General features: G+C 43.0%; 1 protein-coding gene across 1 annotated transcript in view; it reads left to right on the top strand.

Annotated features, from left to right (window-relative positions):
- The window catches only part of F13a1 (coagulation factor XIII A chain), a 169,753-nt gene that overhangs the window by 107,928 nt on the left and 39,314 nt on the right, over positions 1–22,511 (top strand). The window contains exons 8-10 of the mRNA XM_035441525.1: positions 6,991–7,094; positions 8,648–8,736; positions 17,333–17,486. Of these exons, the coding sequence (XP_035297416.1) occupies positions 6,991–7,094; positions 8,648–8,736; positions 17,333–17,486 (347 nt within the window). The remainder of the gene's footprint in view (positions 1–6,990; positions 7,095–8,647; positions 8,737–17,332; positions 17,487–22,511) is intronic.

The following is a 22,511-nucleotide window of genomic DNA, read 5'->3' as shown; positions in this document are numbered from 1 at the left end:
AAATGATAAACTAAATTAATGCTGGTATCACTTACAATGAAGGGTTATTTACAGAAGGATAGATAACTTGAAAGAAGCTGCATCCCAACATGGGTCACTGGAGTTCCTTGTGCAACTTTGGGCCTGCTCTACCAAATAGGATCTCCTCTCCCCAGCAATTGACTATTATTTTCATAATCCTTCCAAAGGACCCTACAAATCTCTTTAAGTTTCATGAATTTTCCAAGCCTTTAAAGTTTCATTAACTTCCTGACTTGTCCTCGTTAAGATTACTATTGCTATGATGAAACACCAGGACCAAAGCAACTTGGGAAGGAAAGGATTTATTTGACTTATATCACAATCCATTGAGGGAAGCTAGACAGGAACTCAAACAGGACAGAAATCTGGTGGCAGGAGCTGATGTAGAGGCCCCAGAAGGGTGCTGCTTATTGACTTGCTCTTCATGGCTTGCTCAGTTTGCTTTCTTATAGAACCCAGGACTGCCGGCCCAGAGATGGTACCACCCACGATGGGTTGGGCCCTCCCACATCAATGACTAATTAAGAAAATGCCCTGCAGCCTGACTTATGGAGGTATTTTTCCATTGGGGTTCCCTCCTATAAGATGACTCTAGCTTGTGTCAAGTTGACATAAAACTATCCAGTACACTTATGATCATCCTGCTCAATCCAGGAAGTAGCTACAACAAAGCCCTTGCCTTTGGAAAGGTCTTTCTGGATCCTGGTTCCTAATCCTCCTGAGTTAACAGCATTCTTGAAATGAGTCCAAATTTCACTGCCTGTCACTGCATCCAGAGTATAGGAGGTAACCTACAGCAGAGCTTGTTTCATCTCCATTAAGCAACTCTCATGAAAGTTATTTTAATTACTGTTTATTCCTTCTTTAGAAAGAGACAATGTGAAAACTACATAACTCTTTGGGGACTCATAGACTCTGAAACCATAGTAAGAACTCAGGTTTCAAATGAAAGACCTAAGAAAACATGAAATCATTAATCTTTTATTGTTATTACTATTATTGATGTAGCTATCATACATTCATTCTATGAAACAATGTAGTGTTTCGTATTCCTATATGAAACATATGCACATTCCTATATAGGCATATAAAGTATTTTGATCTTATCTCCGCTTCTGTTATATGTTCTCATAACTCCCTGTCTCTTTTTTCCAGGACTAAGTTCCCCTTTTATTTTTATATTCTTTTCATCCTATGTTCCCAGTAAGAGGAAAACTAGTCAATGATACCTGTGTCTGGCTTATTTCACTCAATGTGATAATCACCAGTTCCATACATTCCCTGCAAAGAACAAGATTTTCTTTCTTTGTAGCTAAATAAAACTACACTATAGGGCAGAGGAGTAGTTCAGCACTGGAGTGTTTGCCTAGCATGTTCATGACCCCAATTTTGATCCCCAGCACTACAAGCAATGAGTAAACAAAATAAGAAACTATTGTGTACATATACCTTGCAGATAGCCTAATATCCTGCCAACCAATAAAGTGACCCTCCATCTAAGCTTTCCCTCTCCATGAATTTAGTTACTCCTGATCAACCGAAGTCTGAAAATTAAATGGAAAATTCCAGAAACAAGCAATTTAGAATTCAAATTATTTCTTCTTTTTACCTTATAAAGTGTGTGTCGTAGGTGTATCTTCATGTGGATTTGTGCACATAAGTACAGTACTTTCAGAGTCCCTAAGACTAAACTGGTTTCCCTGGAACTTATAGGGTCTGTGAGCCATCCAACATGTCTTCTGCAAGGGAAACAAGTCCTCTTAATGGTTAACCCATCCCTCCAGTCCCTACAGTTCATAATTTTTAAATTCCACGCCTTTCAGAGTAACATGATGACATCCTACCACCCTGGTCCTTCAAAGCCAGGGTATAAATGACCATATTCATGCAAATTTTGTGGCAGTATATTTTGATATTTGCCCTATTGAAATATTTCATCCTGGGTATGGCTACATAGGAAAACCTACTGTATATGTCAGATTTGATATTATCTGCAGTTTCAGCATCACTTAGAACATATGCCTCATGAGTAAGAGGGCCATCTGCGCCCAGCACCTCCTTGTGGTGGACCTAGTTCCAGTGGAGAGGATGTGGGAAAGGGCAAAACAAACAGAGCCTCGGAAGTAGATTCTTGTGTGTTACTGCATTGTTCACAACAACCAGGACATGGGCCCAGCCCTGATGCCCGTCCATAGATGAATGGATAAAAACAGTGTGGTACATATACAAAATAAGATTTTCTTCAGCCACTAAAAAAATGCAGTCATGACATTTACAGGAAAAAAATGGATAAACCTAGAAATTATTATATTAAGCAAAGTAACTCCAATTCAGAAAGGTAAACACCACATTTCTGTTATGTTAAGATCCTAGCATTTAAGAAATATATATTTTAGTATATATTTCCACTAAATATATACTACATACAAATACAGAGAGAGAGAGAGAGAGAGACAGAGAGAGAGAGACAGAGAGAGAAATGGTCATAAACTGAGAAAGAGTCTGTGAAAGGGGAATGAGGACTAAGGGATGGTTAGGTAAGGAGGAAGGGGCGACAGTGTGCAAACCACACAGAAGCAGAGTGGAGCTCTTAGGGGAGGAGGAAAACAGAGAGAGAGTGTTGGGGCTGAGTATGGAAGAGTGGGGGAAGATGGGCCAACTGAATGTCTGAGAACACCACAATAAAGCCTATTGCTTTTTATGCTAATTTTAAAACAGGGGATTCACAGTCTCTGCAAATCCCCGACAAAATTGCAAGATGAGAACAGAAAGACTTAGGGAGACATCTGGATGGAAAAGACTTTAGATGAAGAGTAGCATGTTGGGAACCTGTATATATGTCCTATACTGGGGAGTTCACAACTGGAGTAAATAAATTCAGGCCGAACAAGTGCTTCAGATCCATTGTGTAGCACAGAGACTCTAGTTAGTAATGATGCATTGTATGCCACACAATTGCTGTGGGAGTGTATTTCAAATGTTGGCAACTAAGACAGGAATATACATTTCAAAAAATCACACTTAGAACTGCAAAATGGTACAGCAGTCAAGAGACGGTGCTGTGGTGCATAAGACCTGAGTGAAGTTCGAGCACCCAAGTCTGGCAGCTCACAAGCACCTGCAATCCTGCCTCTAGAGGCTCCAACACCCAATTCTGAGTGTTTCAGGCATTGCACTCACATGTACAAACCCATTCATACACATACATGTAAAATTTTACAGGAATGGAGACATGTCAACAGTTAAGAGCACTGGCTGCTCTTCCAATAGACCTGGGTTTGATTCCCAGAACCCACATATTGGCTAAAAATAGCGTCTGTAACTCTAGCTACAGGGAATATGAAGCCCACCTGTTGCCTTCACAGGCACCGGGCACACGTGTGGTACACAGACATACATGCAGACAAAACACACACATAGAAAATAAAATAAATTTTGAAAATTTTAAAATATATTTGAAATTACATTGAATTCCATAAATGTATATTCAATGTGTAGTATTTCTCTGTTATCATTATTTGATGATTTAAAATTTGAAAAAAAAATGTTAGTGGGAATTTATCAGGCTAAAGGAAAGGATATCATTTAGAAATTTCAATCCTCAGAAATGTATGTGAATTGCCTCCAAAACAAAAAAAAAAGCAAAGTATTTGATAACAGCCAGAGATAAGTTTTTCCCCTTTCTACTAAGTACCTCTATCAGCCATAAAAATAAAAATAAAAAATAAAAATAAAAAAACCCAAATACCTGCAAATACAGCCTCTTTCTTGGGGGATTTAGGACAGAGTAGACCAGTATGTATGCTGGACTGAGAATCTCTTGGTGCTTCCCCACCTATCCAAAGCAAAGAAAACTAACTATACTGTGAACAGAGTCCCCAGGGTTGTGTAAGGGCTACCTCTCCAGCTGCTCATGGCCACCTGCCTGCTAAGTCACTGGCCTGCCACCCACTGCCAAAGTCTAAACAATCTCCCTAACTGCTTGCGAGCACCTCATCCTGTGAGGAGACTTTCTCTTCCCATACACAGACAGCATCTTAGCAGTAAGTGAATCTGGAAGCCAGACCTCATGGGTAAGCAATTAGATGACAGACTGAGAGGCAACTTTCCCCACCTCCTGGCCATTTGAAAAGAAATATTATCTTCAAAGACATGTCTTTGCCTGAGATCTGAAATGCAGAGAGTGTTTTTCTTGTTCCAGACTAACCTTGCCAAGGAGATTTGCATTTAAATAAGGATAATTTGGATCCTGTTCATCTAGTGGGGATAGAGAGAGCCATAGAGGAAGCTGAGTACTGCCCACTCTGCCCTGGAAATGTCTTTTTTTCTGCCTTCTCTGGTCTCTCTGCCTCTCTTCTGGAGCTGGACAGGCAAGGTGCCATATACACAGTGACCTTGCTGAGACAGACATTGTTCTCTGGTGGGATCCTACCTCCTACTCCTGCTCAAGGATCACACAATGTGGCCCTTATCACATTCTCACCTCCCTGGACACCTGGTATCGCTTCCCACACTTGTCCCACAGACTACTCCTGGCTTCTGGCCCTTGACTTGTTGTGTGAGCCCCTTATTCCCACTTCCTACCCACTGAACCTTCCTGTACTACAAGAGCCAATGGGTAAGAAGTGAGAGTATATCAGTCACCCTAACGTTAAATACTCAAAGCAGTCTTCCTTGTGTTGTGTTATATAATAGTGTCTATTTACTTCTCTCCTTCACAACTTAGATCTTGCTTCTGGAATACAATACTGCCCTCTGCTCCTCCTTAACCAATGGGATTTTGCCTCACTCTACTACCCATGAACAGTCCAGCCATCTCTTCATCCAATCCAGAGTGTCACATATATTAGCAAAAATGCCTCTGGGAGGCTAACTCCTGGATTTCCCATATTCAAGCAGGCACCTGGGGGTCCAGATTGAGCTGGTTGCCCACAATCTCTACCACTGTCAATATAATTAAACTCTGTTCTTGTGCTTCTTCACTCTGTCAGAACATAAATCTTCCTTGGGGCTTGGGATGTAGCTCGGTTGATAGACTACTACCTAGCGTGCATGAAGCCCTGGCTTCAATCCTCATGTGTGTGTAATGACACTGCTTGTAGTCCCAGCACTCCAGCAGCCTTTCAGGGCAATCATCAGTTACATAGAGAGTTCACCAAGGCACTGGGGTTCTACCCTCAGATGGGTTTTCTACCTCCTCCCATGATGAGGACTCTCTTTGTGGGAGATACTTGGTTGGAACATTGTAGCTTACTTTAGATTTCTTGTGTGGGTGGGGACCCCCAGCAAACCTGAAGATCAGCCCCACTACTCCTCTTCCACAAACACCAATTTGCAAATTTTACTCTACTCCTCAAATTTTTTCAATAGCTTCTAATAAGAACAAAGCACAGGTATTAATTTGACTCAAAATCTCTCACAATTTTTTTCTTACCCATACAACATCTTGGTATTTAAGAGCCCTGGCTAGAAAGCTCTACTACTGATGGCCTGTGTGATCAAAGGCTAGATTCCCTTCAGATTCCCCTTGTAAACAGGGGCTGGGGGTAATTATGATAGAATTCACAGGGTTCAGGGACTATCAGGTGTGTTAAGAGGCATAACAATTTTTAGGATGTAGGAATGTTAGGGGTGATTGTTAGTTTCCCCCAATTCTGGTGGATTTATAGTGTCCCAGACATACTGTGGTCACTCCTTTCTACGTCTGCCTTTTCCTCAAGACCCTGAGACCAGCTGTCTATCACTCAGTGATCCTATGGCACCCCCAGTGAATTTCTACTTCAGCACATATATTTTCAATAATTATGTTTAAAAACCCGAGTTCCTTTGTTTGAGTACTTAAGTGTGTCAATTTCTGTTCTAAATACACCTATATATTCTCTTAATTAAACCTTGCCATAAATATACAACATGTTTTAACAAGTGACAAGTAATATATAGGCTGTTATTTCTTGTAGATTGCAAGGTTCTTTATGAGAGATTCTACAATTCATATCCTGATCGTCTTTGACTCTTCAGCACTCAGAGAGGTGCTCTGTGCATTGATTAGGTTAGGTAGCATCTCTTCATCGACCCAATCAGAATTGGCTAGAGAGAGAGAGAGAGAGAGAAATATGAGCATTGAGGGGGATTTCAGGAGGATAGATGACAGCTGTGTCTGAAACCATCAGTGCTATATAAGCAGAGGCTGCAATAGCTGCCATTAAACCCTTAGTATTATAAGAACATTTTCTATAGTGCTCACAGGTTAATGTGTTCTCGTTTGATTCTCTACTGTCATATAATCTCAGGTCTTTCCAAGGACGTAATAATACAATTCATGATGACATTTCACTCTGCACTCTTGTTTCAGGGGTCATATGTAAGGTTCTGGGGAGTTTTTAGAGGCCTTACCTCATGGGGTACCTGCTTTTGGTGAAGGGTAAAGAGACACTTACCCTGGTGACCTTTTCTTTTCATTGAACATCAAATGCAAATTGCCGCAGATTTAGAGAATTATAATCACCAGATAATGGTATCATTTCTATGTCGACGGTCTAAGACCATAGACACAAATAAGTGTTGCTAAATTGCTACAGAATAAGCTTTGTATGATTTGAGGCCATGCAAAAGAAAGCTGGAGATAAATATTTTCACTTCATCTAACATTTCTTCCCTACCTTTGAACATCAACATCGTAAGCTTGTCTCAGAGGGTGGTTTAGATAAAAATGATTGCAGTATCTCTGGATGACCTTGAAGCTGATTTTAGCAGAGAAAAGCAACAGCCAATCATGTCAGGGACCCCAAAGGATACCAATGAGAATGGATAAACCACAAACTCAAATCGGAAGACCCAAGCAATCTCCAAAGCCCACAGATGTAGCTTGATCTATCTCTGTGATGATCTCACAGAATAAAGGTCATTCTTTAGTTGCTTTGAGATTGAGGCGTTACTGGAAGTGTAACCTCTTCGGGGTTGTCTTCTTAGGAACTATCACTGCTGGAATGAGGCTTGGATGACAAGGCCTGACCTTCCTGTTGGATTTGGAGGCTGGCAAGCAGTGGACAGTACACCCCAGGAAAACAGTGATGGTAAGCCGGCCTCTTCCCTATTCGCTTCACTGCTCACCTCAGTGTGTGGGTAGCATGCTCATTAGGAACCAACTCTAGAAATGTGCTTGCTGGGCACGCATACAGGATTAACTGCCTGTCAATCAAGTTTCACTTCATTTCAATAGTCAGCTTTACCCTGATTGTTTTACAACTTTTGGAAAAGAATATAACTTATATAATTCATCTAATCTTGCTTTGATAAGCAGTTTTGAAGACAAGGGCAAAAAATATCTGGGTAAGCATTTTTACTAGGCTATAAAATATGCTTCAGTCCTCTCTGATCCACAATGATGAGGTGGTAAAAGACTAGAGAGAAAATAAAGACATTGAAAAATAATTATAAACCACCTATTAAATTGTTGTTCTTCCAAAGCCTGATGTTTTATGTTCACCGGTCTCCTTCAAAACTTAAGGGGAGAGGTATTTGTCTTCTAACTTTCCAACTCTGCTAATCAGGAGCAGCTGTGACCAACCCCAGATTTTTATAAAATCACACTTTATTTAATATGATGATAAACACCAAAAGACTGCAAACCCCAGATGTATTCATCTTTTTCTGAGGTTGGTCTGAGATGGTGATATGGAAGTCATAGTAGATATGGAAGCATTCTGTCCACAGTCATGATGAAACCATGCTATGATGCTAGATTTTATGAAGAAAGCATCATACTAAATGCTGTTCTAGACATTAAAGTATGAAGAGACTCAAAGAACTACAGCAGCTAATCTTATAGAAAATGTGACTAGATGGATAAAATGTAATAGATCTTAGAAACATAAACATGAGCATGCCAAGTAGTTAAATGAGGAGCATTGGCTAGTGGGAATGGTTAGTGTCCAAATTTTACAACTAAACCTGACAAATCTCACAAACAAAAAAACAGTCAAAGAAAGATCAATAGAACTGCTAAGGATGTATCAGGGACAGTCCCAGTTAGGTTTCTGTTGCTGTGATAAACACCATGACCAAAGGGAAGTCAGGGCAGGTGCTAAAGGTGGCTTTCTCAGTCTGATTTCTTCTACAACCCAGAACTGCCCGGCCAGGGATGGTACCACCTACAGTGAATGAACTCAGCGCTCCAACATCAATCACAGATCAAGAAAATGTCCCCACAGGCTTGCCCACAGGTCAGCCTGATAGAGGCATTCTCTCAATTGAGGTTTCCGTCTCCCAAGTGACTCTAGCCCCTGCCAAGTAGACAAAAACTAACCAGGATAATTTGAAAAAGGGACAAACAGACTAATGCATGGGTTTGAAGTCGGCAGACTAGAATTAGGAATAGTGTTGGTCCGATATTCTTTTCCTGGCCTTTAGATTTGGGATTGAGTTGGCATTTCTAGCTGAACTCCTTTGATTAAAGATATTGGTCACCTGTCTTCTGCAGCCGATGGAAATATTTAGGCAAAGTCACTGGTGAAGCTAAGGAGCACTGGTATCTGTAGAGCCCCCTCAGTGCTGTGTGCTGTCCTGTAGGTGGGCAGAATTGGAAACAACAAATTCACACCGCCTTCCTTTTTCTTGTGTGCTACAGGCATGTACCGCTGCGGGCCGGCCTCTGTTCAAGCTGTTAAGCATGGCCATGTCTGCTTCCAGTTTGATGCCCCATTTGTTTTTGCAGAGGTAAGTGGAAAGCTGGAGGAAAGTGTCATTTTCCACCACCGCCTCTTAACACATCAAAGAGTTAGACGCCAGGTTGTTACTTCTCGATTTCCCAGGTACATGGTGTATGCTTCCTGTCAACCAGACATTCTTCCATCCTCAAATTCTTAAGGCTAAATTCAATTCCTACTTAACACTTTCCTGCCTTGAAGTCTTGAGGTTGTTTTTCTACTAAAAGCAAGAGATTTGCCGACGTGAGTTTAGTTCAGGGTACCTAGGATCTGGTAGGCATCAATAGTTGGGAAGGCATTAAGTGATGAACCTGATCACTTAACTAAAACTTAGTTAAGGGCAGCAGCAGCAACAGCAGCAGTAGCAGCATCTGAAAAGAGAAGGATGGGTACAAAGAGCTACTCAAGTAGAGAAATTTGGGCCATTTAATGGGTTGATGAAGATGTTAAGTAAAGGGTCTAAGATTCCCGAACAACAAGACAGGATATAAAAGGAGAGGAAATAGCTAATTAAATCAATGTAAGAGACATCAGATAAGAGAGAAGACTGAGAGTCTCTTGGGTCGGGTATTTGAAGGGCTGATGTGCAGGATTCCCTTGAGATGTTTTCATAGCAATTACTCTGCCTGCTGCTTGATGCTCCTAGCAGCCCTTTTAAAAGGAGTATTGCAAGTCTTCCCACTCAACAGAAAAGAAAATCAAGGCAAAGGCAGGCAGAGTGCCTAAGATCCTTTCCCTGAATAATCTAGCTAATGAAGAGGGTGCTGAAATTTTGAAACCAAGTGGGCACCTGAATTTAGGCTAGCAGCCACTTAGGAAAGAATAAGTATTTAGTGTTAACTAACAACAGGGAGGGCTATGGGGAGCTCAGAGGCCCAGGTCCTTGGATGTATAATCCGCAGAGGGGAATATGTCAGTTAGTCCATTCCACACTGGTAGTTAAATGTGACAATACAAAGAACACATGTAAGTAACTGTTGTATAAACAATATAGTCAACATAAGATTCCGTTTGTACCTGGACATGCATTCATTAAGAAAATGGAGCCAGGAACTGAAAGACATCAAAGACCTCAATACTCTAAGGCAGAAAGTGACCTGGAAACTATGATTCCACCTGTAAATACAGATGGCCCCTTCCCCATGATAACTTCACTTATAATCTTTTAAGTTTCTAGTGATGCAAAGAAATACAAATTCAATAGAGACCATGCTTTGGATTTTGAATACAGATCTCTTTCTGGGATAGAGAGACTCTCAGATGATACTGGGTAGCAACAAGCTGCAGCTCCCAGTCACCTCATAACCACAGGGAAAATAGCAGACACCCTACAGCGTGCCCTGCCACTCAGCTAAGATGTGCTGTAGGGGAAGTATATGGAATGCATTTTCAGCTTATCAGATCTTCAATTTGCAATGAGTTTAATCAAAATATAACCTCATCAAAAGCCAAAGAGCATCTTATGGCCATAGTCCTAAGAGCAGAGTACTATAGGGTCACAGGGGAAGCAGCAGTGGCTAGTGCCCATTCAGACAGAAGATTAGAAAGAGGTCAGGAGGGCCCAGTGAGATGACTCAGTGGGTAAAATCACTGGCTGCCAAGCTGATGGCCTGAGTTCAATCTCTGGGACCCACATAGCAAGAACCAACTCCCACAAGTTGTCATTTGATCTCTACATCCATAACACGGTGTACACATTAAATAAATAAATTTGGAAGAAAGGAAAAAGTTGAAGGGAAAAAAGGAATTTCAGGCAGAGGGATGACCTGGGCATCCAAGTGGTAAGTGCAGAGAGCTAACAGCTCTACAGTCACCAGCATACTAATGATATACCAGGGTGTCAAACAAAGGTAAAGGCTAAAGGTCTAGGTGGAATCTTTACATCTTAAGAAATTAATCCTTTATTCTGTAAGCTAGGGAGAGTTATCTGTGCCAAGAGACATCAGTCAGAGCACTGACAGCCTATGGAACATGGGTTGGCTGGAACTATCACTGAAGATAGGGGGTCTACCTGAGAGATTGGGTTGTTTCTCCATGAGGGAGATGGGAAGGTCTCTATGTCATTCTAAGCAAAGAAAAAGACACCTGACAAATCATGAGGGAAGAGTGATTTATTTGGGCTTGTGGTCCAAGGGGGGAATGGTCTGTTGTGATGTGGAAGGTTATGGCAGCTGAGGCAGAAGCATGAAGCAACTGGCTACCTTACCTCAGGAAGTCTACCGGAAGCAGAGTTGGTCTGCCCTGAACAACTCACTTCCTCCGGCTAGAGCCAGGTAGCTCCTAAAGGTTCCACAGCCTCCCCAACCTCTGCTGTCAGCTAGGAACAAAGTGTTCAAGCACATGATCCTGTGAGGCACACTCACATTCAAAGGGTAACAGACGTGAGCTAGACACGTGGCAGTCACCAGGAAAGTAGGGATAGTATTAAGAAGTAAGTGTCAGCATTTAGACAGCACAAATCACAGATGTGGAATACACAGAAGGAATGCACTGTACCTGCCATTGCAGTTTCCAGATGCCTCGGGAGACCAGCCTTACTGTGCTGGGAGTTTTATCCATTTGATTTCACTCTGGCATTTGAAAATTCGTACAAACTTCCCCTGCTGTCACCTGCCAGTTTATGACACTCTGAAAATCTCTTAATGGGAGATCACTCTGAAACCCATGAAGCTTTATTTTTATATTTTTATTGTACTTCATTGCTACAAAGGAGAGAGGCTGGCCTTCTTGCAGTAGTGAAGGGCCTAATAGCTGTTAATGCAAGCGCTTTTTGTTGTTATTAAATATAGATCAGGGTGTTGGGAATGTCATCAGGATTTGCAGATAATTGCCCTCTCTTGCTGCTGCAGAGGCTTTTTTGTCAGAGGGTTCAGGCTGTTGCTTTAGCCTGGGCTGAATTCCAGGTCCAAGCTATCTGTCAGAGATACATGAGCTGCCTAAAAGCATATGAGGTTTCTTCTCTCAGGGGTGCTCACCAGGACCCCATAGGGGTGAGCGGGTAACTTTAGTATGCATCTCCTCCGTGACTCAGGTTGAAGCTGACACTCCTTCCCTTCCTCCACCTGTGTGTCATCCTTCCTCTTCCTGCCCGAGGGAAGTCAGCAGGTGGCTTGCCTGTTCTTGCTTCTCAGAATGCTGACATCTTATCCATTCCTTACCACCTCCCAGGCCATCTAGCTCATTGATTAATCATCAGCTTTTCTAGGGCTTTCCTTGTTATCTGAGTGAAAATAGAACCAGAAAGGGGAAAGAGACCTGGAAAATGTCCTCCCCTTTCTTCTCCCCCACTTTCCTTAGAAAGGGACAGGGGGATGTTGAGCATCCACACCTGGGATTCTCGGCCCCACCCCCACACGCCTTCTTCACATTGTTGAGTTCCCATAGGTCTAAAGACCCAGGTACCACCTCTCTTCCCAGCACAACATGGCTCAGAGCCTCTGAAGAGGTAAATGGAGAATAGAATGGCCTTAAGTCCGAAGCCTTCTGAGTTCCAATGTTCACCTGCTTCCGTGGCTCTCAGTAAAGAACTGTTTCTTTGGAAAGATGGTTCTCTTCTACCTTCACTTCTTCCAATGGACTCTGCTGCCCTCTTTACCCTCACCCCAAATGGACACACACACTAATGCGCATGCATGTAAATAACCTGGGAGTCACACACACACACACACACACACACACACACACACACACACACCCTTCACATACCACATACTATTATACATACATGCACACACAGAGACACACACATCCACACATGCGTTCGTGGACAATTGTGGTTTACACAAGTACTATACATATGCACGTACACCATTGCGTCTCAAACATACGTACATAACACAAACACAAACCCCACACCACACATAGTCATGAACACACTTACAGACAGAGATGCAGACACACAGACACAGACACACACAGACATGGACGGACACACACACACATACACACACACATGAACACAACATCTAGGATAGAAGTTCCATGAAGGTAGGGTCTCCTGTATTCTCATCAGTAGGAGCAATATCTGCTGCAGTGAAAACATACAGACAGACATACATACATACATACATACATACATACATCAAACAGAGGATGTAGATAAGAACAGCATCTTGCTGCATCTTGTGCTTGAGTCCTTATGAGGCACAAGGAACATGTGTGACCCTGCAGAGATCACCCACAGAGCAGACCCAGCCTCCCACACTCACAAGCTACAAATGGCAAGTATAGGGTGAGTTGTCCTTGACAGTTGTGCCAGGCGGTCCCTGACTGAGCAGGGACCCAGAGCCCCAGTGTGCTCTGGAGGAAGCATTGCTTCCTCTGTGAGGCTTGCAGCAAGGTTGTTTCCACAGATAAATGGATGAAGCAAAGAGACTTTGTCCTTGGGTCCTGAGCTCTAGAAGGCATCTCCATCCCCAGTAGCACCATGCCGTGGGCACCAACAACACATTTACAGAGATCCTCTAGCCTGCCCAGGGTCCAGCCCACCTCCCTGAGCCCCCAGGACCTGACAAACAACACAACCTGCACAGACAACTAGAGGCCAGAGTGTCATGCTGTGAAGGCAGATAGCACCAGCTGTCACAGCAGGAGCCTGGCTCTATGTGGCCACAGTCTCTGAGTACAGAGGAAGGACTTAGATATTCCCTGAGGTTGACTTCCATTCAGAACAAACAAAAACTAAAACCAGCCACAAACACGGAGACTTCACACACCAGGTGTAGGTAAATACTGTAATCCCAGCCTCTGGGAGGTCAAGGCCAAATCGGAAGACAGTCAGGGCTCTGTGGTGAGTTCTAGGCCAAGCTGAAGTGTACAAGGATAACCCGTATCAAAAATGACCAGCAGAAGCTGCCAAGATGGTTTGGGGAGTAAAGATGTTTGCTGCCAAGTCCAATGACCTGAATTCAATCCCTGGTACCACATGGTGGAACGAAAGAACCGACTCCTGCAAGTGTCCTCTGACCTCCACACATGCCCCGCCCCCCCCCACACGCATGCACACACAAAGGTAACAATTGTTAAGAAAAATAAACAAGTATAAAGAGAGCTTTCACAAGCAGTACTGATCTACCTACCAACCCTCCTATCAAAGATATTATCTATCGAACCTTCATAGAAAGTAGAATAGCCTGAAGTCATTCGTGGCAGTGTAACTGTGCATAACTACTGCTCTAGCCTTGGCAGTTGGCTGCAGCTGGGACCTATCACCTGCACATTTTTGGGCACCTAGATTGTTCATCTTTAGACATGGATACAGGACTAGCCCATGGATACAGCACACCAACAGCTGGACTGAAAGCATGCTGGAGTCACTTTGTGCCTAGTACACACTATTGAAATGCCTTCTCAGCCACATGTTACTCCCATCCTCCCCCCACAAGGGACAGTGTTGTGTGGCTGGCCTGAGGTTTCAGCCATAAGAGAGAGAGGCCAGACTTAGTCACTTCATATCTGGCCCTGTCCTCCTGGAAAGCTGTGAGCCATGACAAGGGCTGTGATTAGGGGGATGTTTATAATCACTGTTCTAGGAGCTTGAAAGTAGGGGAACAGCTGCCATGCTTGTCTTGCTTCCTACAAAAGGGATGTTAGCATTCTCAGGAAGCCCATTTAAACATCCCCAAAGGACAAACATTTCTTAGGTAGTTGTCTGTCCTTTCTTGCTCTACTTTTAAATGTCCTGTCTCAGTCTTGCATTCCATCAAATCTCAAGCATGGCAATCCCTAGGTGGGAAAGGAAGTATACAATGATGTTCAAGGGAATAGAGCCAGCCTAGGACAAAGTTCAAGGGCAGGAAGTCATGGTCTAGCCTAGGGTGAAGGTCAAAGATGGGCCATGGACTACAAGCCCAAAGGTCAAAGATACATGCTATTAACCAGCAAAAAGTAAAGATCAAGGGGAATAGGCCATGGACCAGCCAAGGTAAAGATCAGGAGAATGAGCTATGGGTTGGCTCAGGGATTGTAGATCTTTAGTAGCTACTCTCCTGATACATGCCCACAAAACTTCACTTGCCCTCATGAGTCTTGGTGCTGTCATCTGTACCAAATAGAACAATACAGACTTTGTGAGATTGATGTTCCAGGAGACTTATTTTATCACCTACAGTGTATCTTGAAACACTGTGGGCATTTCCCCAGTGCTGACTACATCCTCCTTAGCCGAGGCCAGTTTCGTGTAAATTCAGAACATTTTGTGAGGAAGTGTGGAAAGTTGTTCTCTTTAATATCCAATTTTAAAGTTAGGGGAACACCATCATATTGCCACCATTATCCCATGATGGCTGTGCCAGTTTTAGTCAATTAGGAATTTTTCAAGTCATGTTCACACAGCTCTTATCTCACTCTGGACTAAAAGATTTTTATGAAACTAGCAAGACAGGAATGATGGGTTTTCATGTTACAGAAACCAGAACTGAAATTCACCGAGGTGAACATGGATTCCTGCAGGTCCACAAGCAGCATTGGAGTCCAGGTTTCCCACAGCTAATCCAGTGTCTCTATGGAACTCAACAGGCTTCTCACCTGCCCATCTTCTGTCTTCCTTTCCTCATTCTTCAGCACATAGCTGCTATGCATCTTGAACATTTCAACCTGTTACTCTTAGGCCACTTCCACACTCCTCCATGCTTCCACAAATAATCTTAGAGATGCCCTCTCACTGCACTTATTGTACTGTAGCCCAGAAGGTCTGGATATTCGCTAGAGTCATCTGAGGCCACTTTGAAATATATTTAGAATCCCACCCAAGCCTCCTTAATAAGACATCTACCTGTTTTAATTCGGCCTCCAATACACAGATGATTCTGACTCCCAGACTCTCCTCTACCACTGTGTCAACTCTGTAATGGAAGGACAAGATCTATTTGGCCCAACATTAGAGCTCTGGCACTTTGGACACTATCTGAGAAAGCTATTAAATAATACATAATTATCGATAACATTTACTGAGTGTTACCTCTATGCCAGGCACTGTGGTAAGTAGTTCACGTGCATTTATTTCAGTTAATTCTGCCAGTAATCCTGTGAGAAAGGCACTTTTATTACCTCACTTAAAGAAGCAGGAGCTAAGCTGGGAGAGGACTGGAAAACACCCAGTAGCTACACCAACGACCATTGGCAGTGTTGCTGTTTCCCACCCGACGCCCTGATAATAAACAGAACTCCAAAAGAGAGAGTTTGTGCACCACAATGGGGGGGTGTGTGAAATCACCTTTCAGACAAATCTGCCGCTGCCTCTAGAAAGCACGGTGGAGACACGGAACCGTGGAAGGGCATGGGTTCAGTTTCATCCAGTGCCTAGTTTAGATACTGAGTCACCAGGAATTGTCTAAATTCTCCTGGATGGTTTAATTATAGTTTTCAATTAAAATATGTTTTGCTAGAAATAACACAGTTAATAAGACTGAAACAAACAAGAATTTATTCTTATTAAGAAAGCTTGAGGTTGACAGTCTAAGCTTGGTCCCTCTGAATGGCTTATCGGGCCAACAAATCTGTTCTCCCTTTCAGGTTCTAGTGTCTAACCAAGCTTTTCTTCACTGTCCCAGGTAGACAATAGCTCCAAGCAGCATGTCACTCCACATGATGACACATAAGGGATGTCTTAGGAGGACAGACTCTCCTATGCTCCTCTCTCCTTTTGTAGTGGTCAGAATTCTTCCCGGGAATCCACTTAGCTGACTTCCTTCCCTCCTACAAATAGATTTCACAGCCTTTGCTAGCTTAGCAGGATTGAGGAAGGCAAGAAATAAACATGATGCTTCCAGTTTCCCCAAACAGTGTTGAATTTGCCAGGAAGAGGAAGGAAAGAAAGAAATGTTCAACAATGAGACAACTGATCACACCTTCCTCAAATAGTCTCTTGATTCATGACTGATACAAAGTGGATTCCCTTCAGAATTTTTTTAATTCTCTCTCTCTCTCTCTCTCTCTCTCTCTCTCTCTCTCTCTCTCTCTCTCTTTCTCCCTCCCTCTCTCTCCCTCCCCCCTCTCTCTTACTGTATGAGAGAGAGATGTGGATGGAATTGGTTCTGTCCTGTCATCTTTACATAGGATCTGAGAATCAGACTCAGGTGGTTGAGCTTGAGTGGCAAGCACTTTTACTGGCAGAGCCATATATCTGGCCCCAGAACATTTTTAAAAGGAGCTTGCCTGTGGCTTCACTTCAGCTGAAGAAAGGAACACACAAATGCTAGGGCCTGGATGTCTGTGACAGGGAGCATTAAAGATTTTGGAGACAAGGAATTTGCTTTGTTTTTCTTAATTGAAACTTATGTTTGTGTATCTCTGTGAGGTTTGAGATGGCAATGTGTAATGACAAATGATAATAATCTTTGATCTTCAGTCATTTTTATGTGCTGGGAACTTAATACTCTTCTCAACATTTAAATGTGTACCACAGATTGTAAAACAGTTCTGTAGAAAAATCGGAAGGAATTTCATCAGTCCAACTGAATTTTGTTGCTCCTGACTGAACCCTTTTTCATGCCCTTCCCTTCACTTCCTTGTCTTTAGTAAGCCCTGTTCTAGTCTCTCCTTCAAGATTAGCAGTTCAGTTTCCACAAACAAGTGGAATGGCTAATGCTCTCCTCTTTTGTTTCCAGGTCAACAGCGATCTTGTTTACATTACAGCTAAGAAAAATGGCACTCACGTGGTAGAATCTGTAGATACCACCCATATTGGGAAGTTAATTGTGACCAAACAAATCGGAGGAGATGGCATGCAAGACATCACTGATACTTACAAATTTCAAGAAGGTAATTTGCTACAACCAAATATGTTTTTCCCAATTCCATTTAGTACTTATTCACTGTCAAGATGAAATATGTTCCAGAGAGTGCCCTGGCATTTGCAGCATCTGGTATTAAGGGCAGAAACATAAACTCTCATAAGCAGCAGACACCCACAGTTCTTCATTATTTTGCTTGCTTGTTTTGAGCAGAATTCCCCTTCTCATGACTTGTGAAGTAGGTTTTCAATTACCATTTTAGAATTACTTTAGAATGTATTCTTACTCACATGGACCTTGACTGTAAGTAATCTCATTTGATCACACTATCTGCATTTTATCAACTTAGTTAAATAATAGAAATTTAAGTCACTACTTCAAATTTATTGAGCACTTTATAAATTATTTTTAACACGTTGTTTCATTAGGTTGACATGGAAACCTTATGGGTATGATAGTTTGGTAGATGGTGCAATTTCAGTAATGTAGGCAAATCAGGTTGAAGGCCCGTTTCAAATACAAAGTAATGTTTTGATGGAGGGTTCTTATTGTATAGTATGTGTCAAACGGTACCACTGTCTTCCATTACATCTCAATCAATACTATGTCCACAATCCTAACAGTGAACAGGACACAGTTTCTGTCCCCACACAAGAGGTAGAATCATTACACAGAGAAAACTGTGGGAACAGAGAAACACTGGACCCTATCAAGAGAGTCCGAAGAATTGAAGCTTAGGCAAAGACCTCATTTAAAGAACACTGGATGGGGTAGATTCCAGGAAGTAGAGCCATAGTCAAAGATAGGAAATGGTGAACAACACTAGATGTTTAGAGTACTACAGGCCCCCACGCCCTTTCCAGCTTGGAATGCCCAGTGCCATCTGAAGGAAAACGCTGGCTGTTTGGGGGACAGAAAGCTACAATATCTTTTGGAAATTGCTTGCCTCCAGAGATTCTTAAAGGTGGCATTTATTTTAGTGAATGGATAAAAATTATGGCTAGTTAGCATATGCTAAATATTCATAGGCATTCCTGAAGTGCTAATGTGTACGGTTTGTTTTAAATGTTTTATACTGCCTTCTTGCTCTTATTTACAAAAACAATTTGCATTATAAAGACAAAACCTGCTGAACTGAGACAGGTGTGCAGTGTTGAAGTTTAGAATTTTTGTCATTTGAACTCCTGAATTTCTAATGTTTCCCTGAAACGGTTCAGTCTCTGCATTTGGTTGTCATCTACTGCACAACACAAACACACAAAAGAAAACCTCACTCTCCTCTAGGTATTTTGACTTTTCTCTAGAAGGGAAGTTAAAAACAAATACACACAATGAAACCCGGAAAGCAAGCAATGTACTCTCTCACGAGATGCAAAGAAAAAGATTTGAAGAAGCAAAAGGGAAAGTCCTTAGAGAATGTGCAAGAGCTAGCCAGATCCATTGCAGCCACTCAGCAGCACAGCTGCACGGAGCTGAGGGCACCACAGCCCCACTGTCTGGCTTACTGTGGGGGAAAGCAGAGTCCAGTCCTTGCCATGATAGAAGGGAGGGGCTATGACATGGTTTGGGCAGATGACCCAGGTGCAGGGAACGTCACCCAACCAGAAGGGACCCTGAAATGCTCCCAGTACTCATGACACAAACCTGTGTCTGTACCATGTTGATGTCTGAGCAGAATTGACAGAATCTGATAGACTGGCCCCTAAATGTCACGAGGTCAGGATGCATCCGCTTGTTCAACACTCTGAATTGGCACCTACTGTGTTCAGTGTGACTGAAACCTCAGTGGTAGAGCACTTGCCTGGTTCAAGTCCCAGCACCACCAAAACTCCTATCCAAAGAGTAAATAAGAATTTGAAATGGTAACTGGGGAAGTTGTTGGGGGAAAACTGGTAGAATGGCTGTGTGAACCGCTTTTCTTCTCTACTGATGAAATAGTAGATGGCTCAGTGGATGAGAGGTGAGCTCACCATCACCTGTGAGCAGTGCTTAGCCATGGGATCAGATGCTAGATGAAGGCAGCAGTAAAAACTACTGGAAAGAGACAAAAGCACGCAGCAGAGTCTAGCCACCATGCACTGTCACTCGGAGGTGACAGTGAATACCAAATACGAATGGGGGTCAGGATTAGATGTTAAGAGAGAAAGACACATACCTTTCTGTGAGAGAGAGATTGGGACTTGGCCTGTAATATAAAAATGTTAAAATACAATGCCCAGCTGTCCATTGGGAAGACTTCTGAGGCCCAGAGTGCCACACTTCAACAAGAAGGTGAGACTCAGGGAAAGGGTGGTAGTAGTTATAAGTCAACTAGAACACCTAACACATGTGATTAGTTATAAGAAACATTTCAACCACTTTCTGGGATAAGTTTTGGTCCCAAGTGGAGAATTCATCTCATCATCAAGGATGACACACATACTTTATATTCTAGCTGAGAAAACATCCCAGGGAATGTGCTATTCTGGGACTCTAGGAACTCCATCAGCATGTGGTGGGAAGAAGGATTGATTATTGATGTCTGCTCCAGACATACAATACAAACCAGCAGTGACTGGTCCTGGCTGTGGCCTTGCCACTCTGATTCTCATGGTACATCTTCTCTAACTTCTTTGAATCCAGATACACTGAGGATGTACACTATCTCTATATCAATGGAGATGAAAGAGGACAGAAAAAAACTTATATCAGATGCAGGAATGGGCTGATATGCAATTTAATTGTGAAGAGATTGCTTTTCACTTCAACTAAAACTTAATATCAATTTTAACTATTTTTTCCAAAATGTAAGATTAAGAAATGTTAAAGCTTGGAAAAACCAGAATTTTAAAAAATGTTCTGTGGCAATATGTCCTCTTTCGTTATGGTTAAAAAATGTTCTGTGGCAATATGTCCTCTTTCGTTATGGTATTTGGACCCATTCCCTCATCACTTCACCCATTCCTCCAGCATTGCTGTGTTGCCCCCTCCCTTCCTCCCTCCCTTTTTCTCCCCCCCCCAACTGATGAGCAATTAGGCATCTCCTATATTCAATTATTTCTCTAAACAAAACCATTCCTTGCTTCACAAGCCCATTCTGTGTTCTTCCTTATCTGCCAGCCACCATCTTGAGAGACCCGGGGGGAATTATATCTCTCTGTTCCTTTCCTGTCCATCCTGTTTCACTGAGCCCCATCTGCAACAGAACATCCTTGAAGCCACTCTTAGCTGCACGGTGGCATGTGGGCTCGGGGTCTACAGGTGCTGTCCCGCTTCCCTGCCTGGCTTCCTGGTGTTATTCACCCCTTTCTTGACATCCTTCTCTTGTTTCTGTAATAGAACTTTCTCATGCTTCCTTCGCCCCTCCCGCCATGTGTTTTCTGTCTTCTACAACGCTAAGCTTGCCTTTCTCCAATCCCCTCTGAATGCCGCTTGATTTTGACTATCCTTTGTGAGTTTCATGCCAACCAAATTCATGTTCTTCCTGGGTAGCCACGATTGACTCTCACAGATGTAGGAATCACTCCCAAGTCTGCATCTCAACCGAAGGCCTTAGGAGAGTGTGCCACAGGAACCTGAAACCAAATATTTGCAAATTCTATTCCCTCTCTCTCCCCTCTCTTGTCCTATCTATTCATTCTCTACATTCTACTCTAATGAATACAACCACTATACACCCACGTTTAACTACCTGAGAATTTGGTAGCAAATCCTCTACTCATCCCATCTGAAACAACCCTCAAGTGCACCTTTTCTCTCTGGTTCCATAGCCATGCTCTGAGGATGAGACAGAGCCAGCCCCATGTAGAAAACCTTAACACGGAACCTGACTCATACTGAGGATCCAGTAAGAGTTAGTTTCCCCTTCTAATAGTAATGCTACCACAGCTACATGGTGCTCAGAGTATTTCAGACTATGACTGTTTTTGCTGGAACATTAACCATAGCTTACCACCCCTTCTTCAGTGTAACCTTTTCTCTCCACAAAAGCCGTACTCCATGACATGTAAGCCTGAGCCCATCAAAGCAGAGAAAACAGCTTTCTGTCTTCCCAGTGCTTCCAGGGTGTTCCAGGAATAACCCACAAAGCCTTGCTAGCTGACTTCTTGCTATACTGTCTGATCATCCACAGCTGTGCAACAGCCAGATGAGCCTCTAACATTTCCTCCTTGTAGCCAGGCTCTTGTGTGCTCCTATCCCCGTGTCTTTGCTCACTGTGCTGAAAAGAGGGCTCCTGTGCCACCCAGGCAAGCTAAGTGTATTTCATGTCTCCAGGTTCCTTATGACAGCATCTGTCCCAGCATCTGTGATTCACAAATCTATATTCTGATAGACCTTCACTCATCCTTCTCTACCCTTGAGTGAAGGACTCTTTCTTTTTTTTCTTGAAGGACTCTGTGCTTAGCAGAGAGTCCAATGTCTGTCCAAAGGACTCCAGGGTTGTGAAACAACCAAAGGGGTGGTCACAGGGGGGTGTTCTCACAAGTTGGCTAAGCTGGGTGCACTCTACAGCAGCTGTTATAGAGACAAAGGTTCTGCCTTGTGCTGAAAGCGGCATGTATCTGCAAGCTCCCTTCCTCCCGATCCTCAGGGCCTCCCAGGACTTGGTCCTAGTGATACTGATGAGGTGGACAAGACAGACAGCATCCTGACCTTCTGGGAGTCTGTGTTCCAGCAAGGGAGGTGACATCACACAGGGCAAGAATGTTGATTAAAAAGAAAGAAAACCAGAAACACGTTAGTGTGAAGACAGGGGTCTGGTGCTCCACTCACAAAGTAATGGGAGAAACTTGGAGAAGAGCATGTGGAGAGTAAGACCATGGCGGTGACAGACTGCTTCATCCAACATGAGAGGGCTCATTAACACCCTAGTTCACAGGAGGTGATGTGACCTTGCTTCTGCAGAACACAGAGGCTCTCAGAAAGCAGAAACCAGTGCTAGAGAAGCTGTTACTGGTGCCCCAACACCACAACTCAGGTTGGATCTGCTGAGAAGCAGGAGTGACTCGCTTAGGCCTTGACAAACCTTGCCATTCTCTCTTGCCTGGAAGGGCCTCTGTCAGTGTGCAACTGC

The sequence above is a fragment of the Cricetulus griseus genome, chromosome 3, assembly GCF_003668045.3.
Source record: "Cricetulus griseus strain 17A/GY chromosome 3, alternate assembly CriGri-PICRH-1.0, whole genome shotgun sequence".
Lineage (NCBI taxonomy): Eukaryota > Metazoa > Chordata > Mammalia > Rodentia > Cricetidae > Cricetulus > Cricetulus griseus.
The sequence above is the reverse complement of the archived record's forward strand: the minus strand, read 5'-3'. Positions and strand labels throughout refer to the sequence as shown.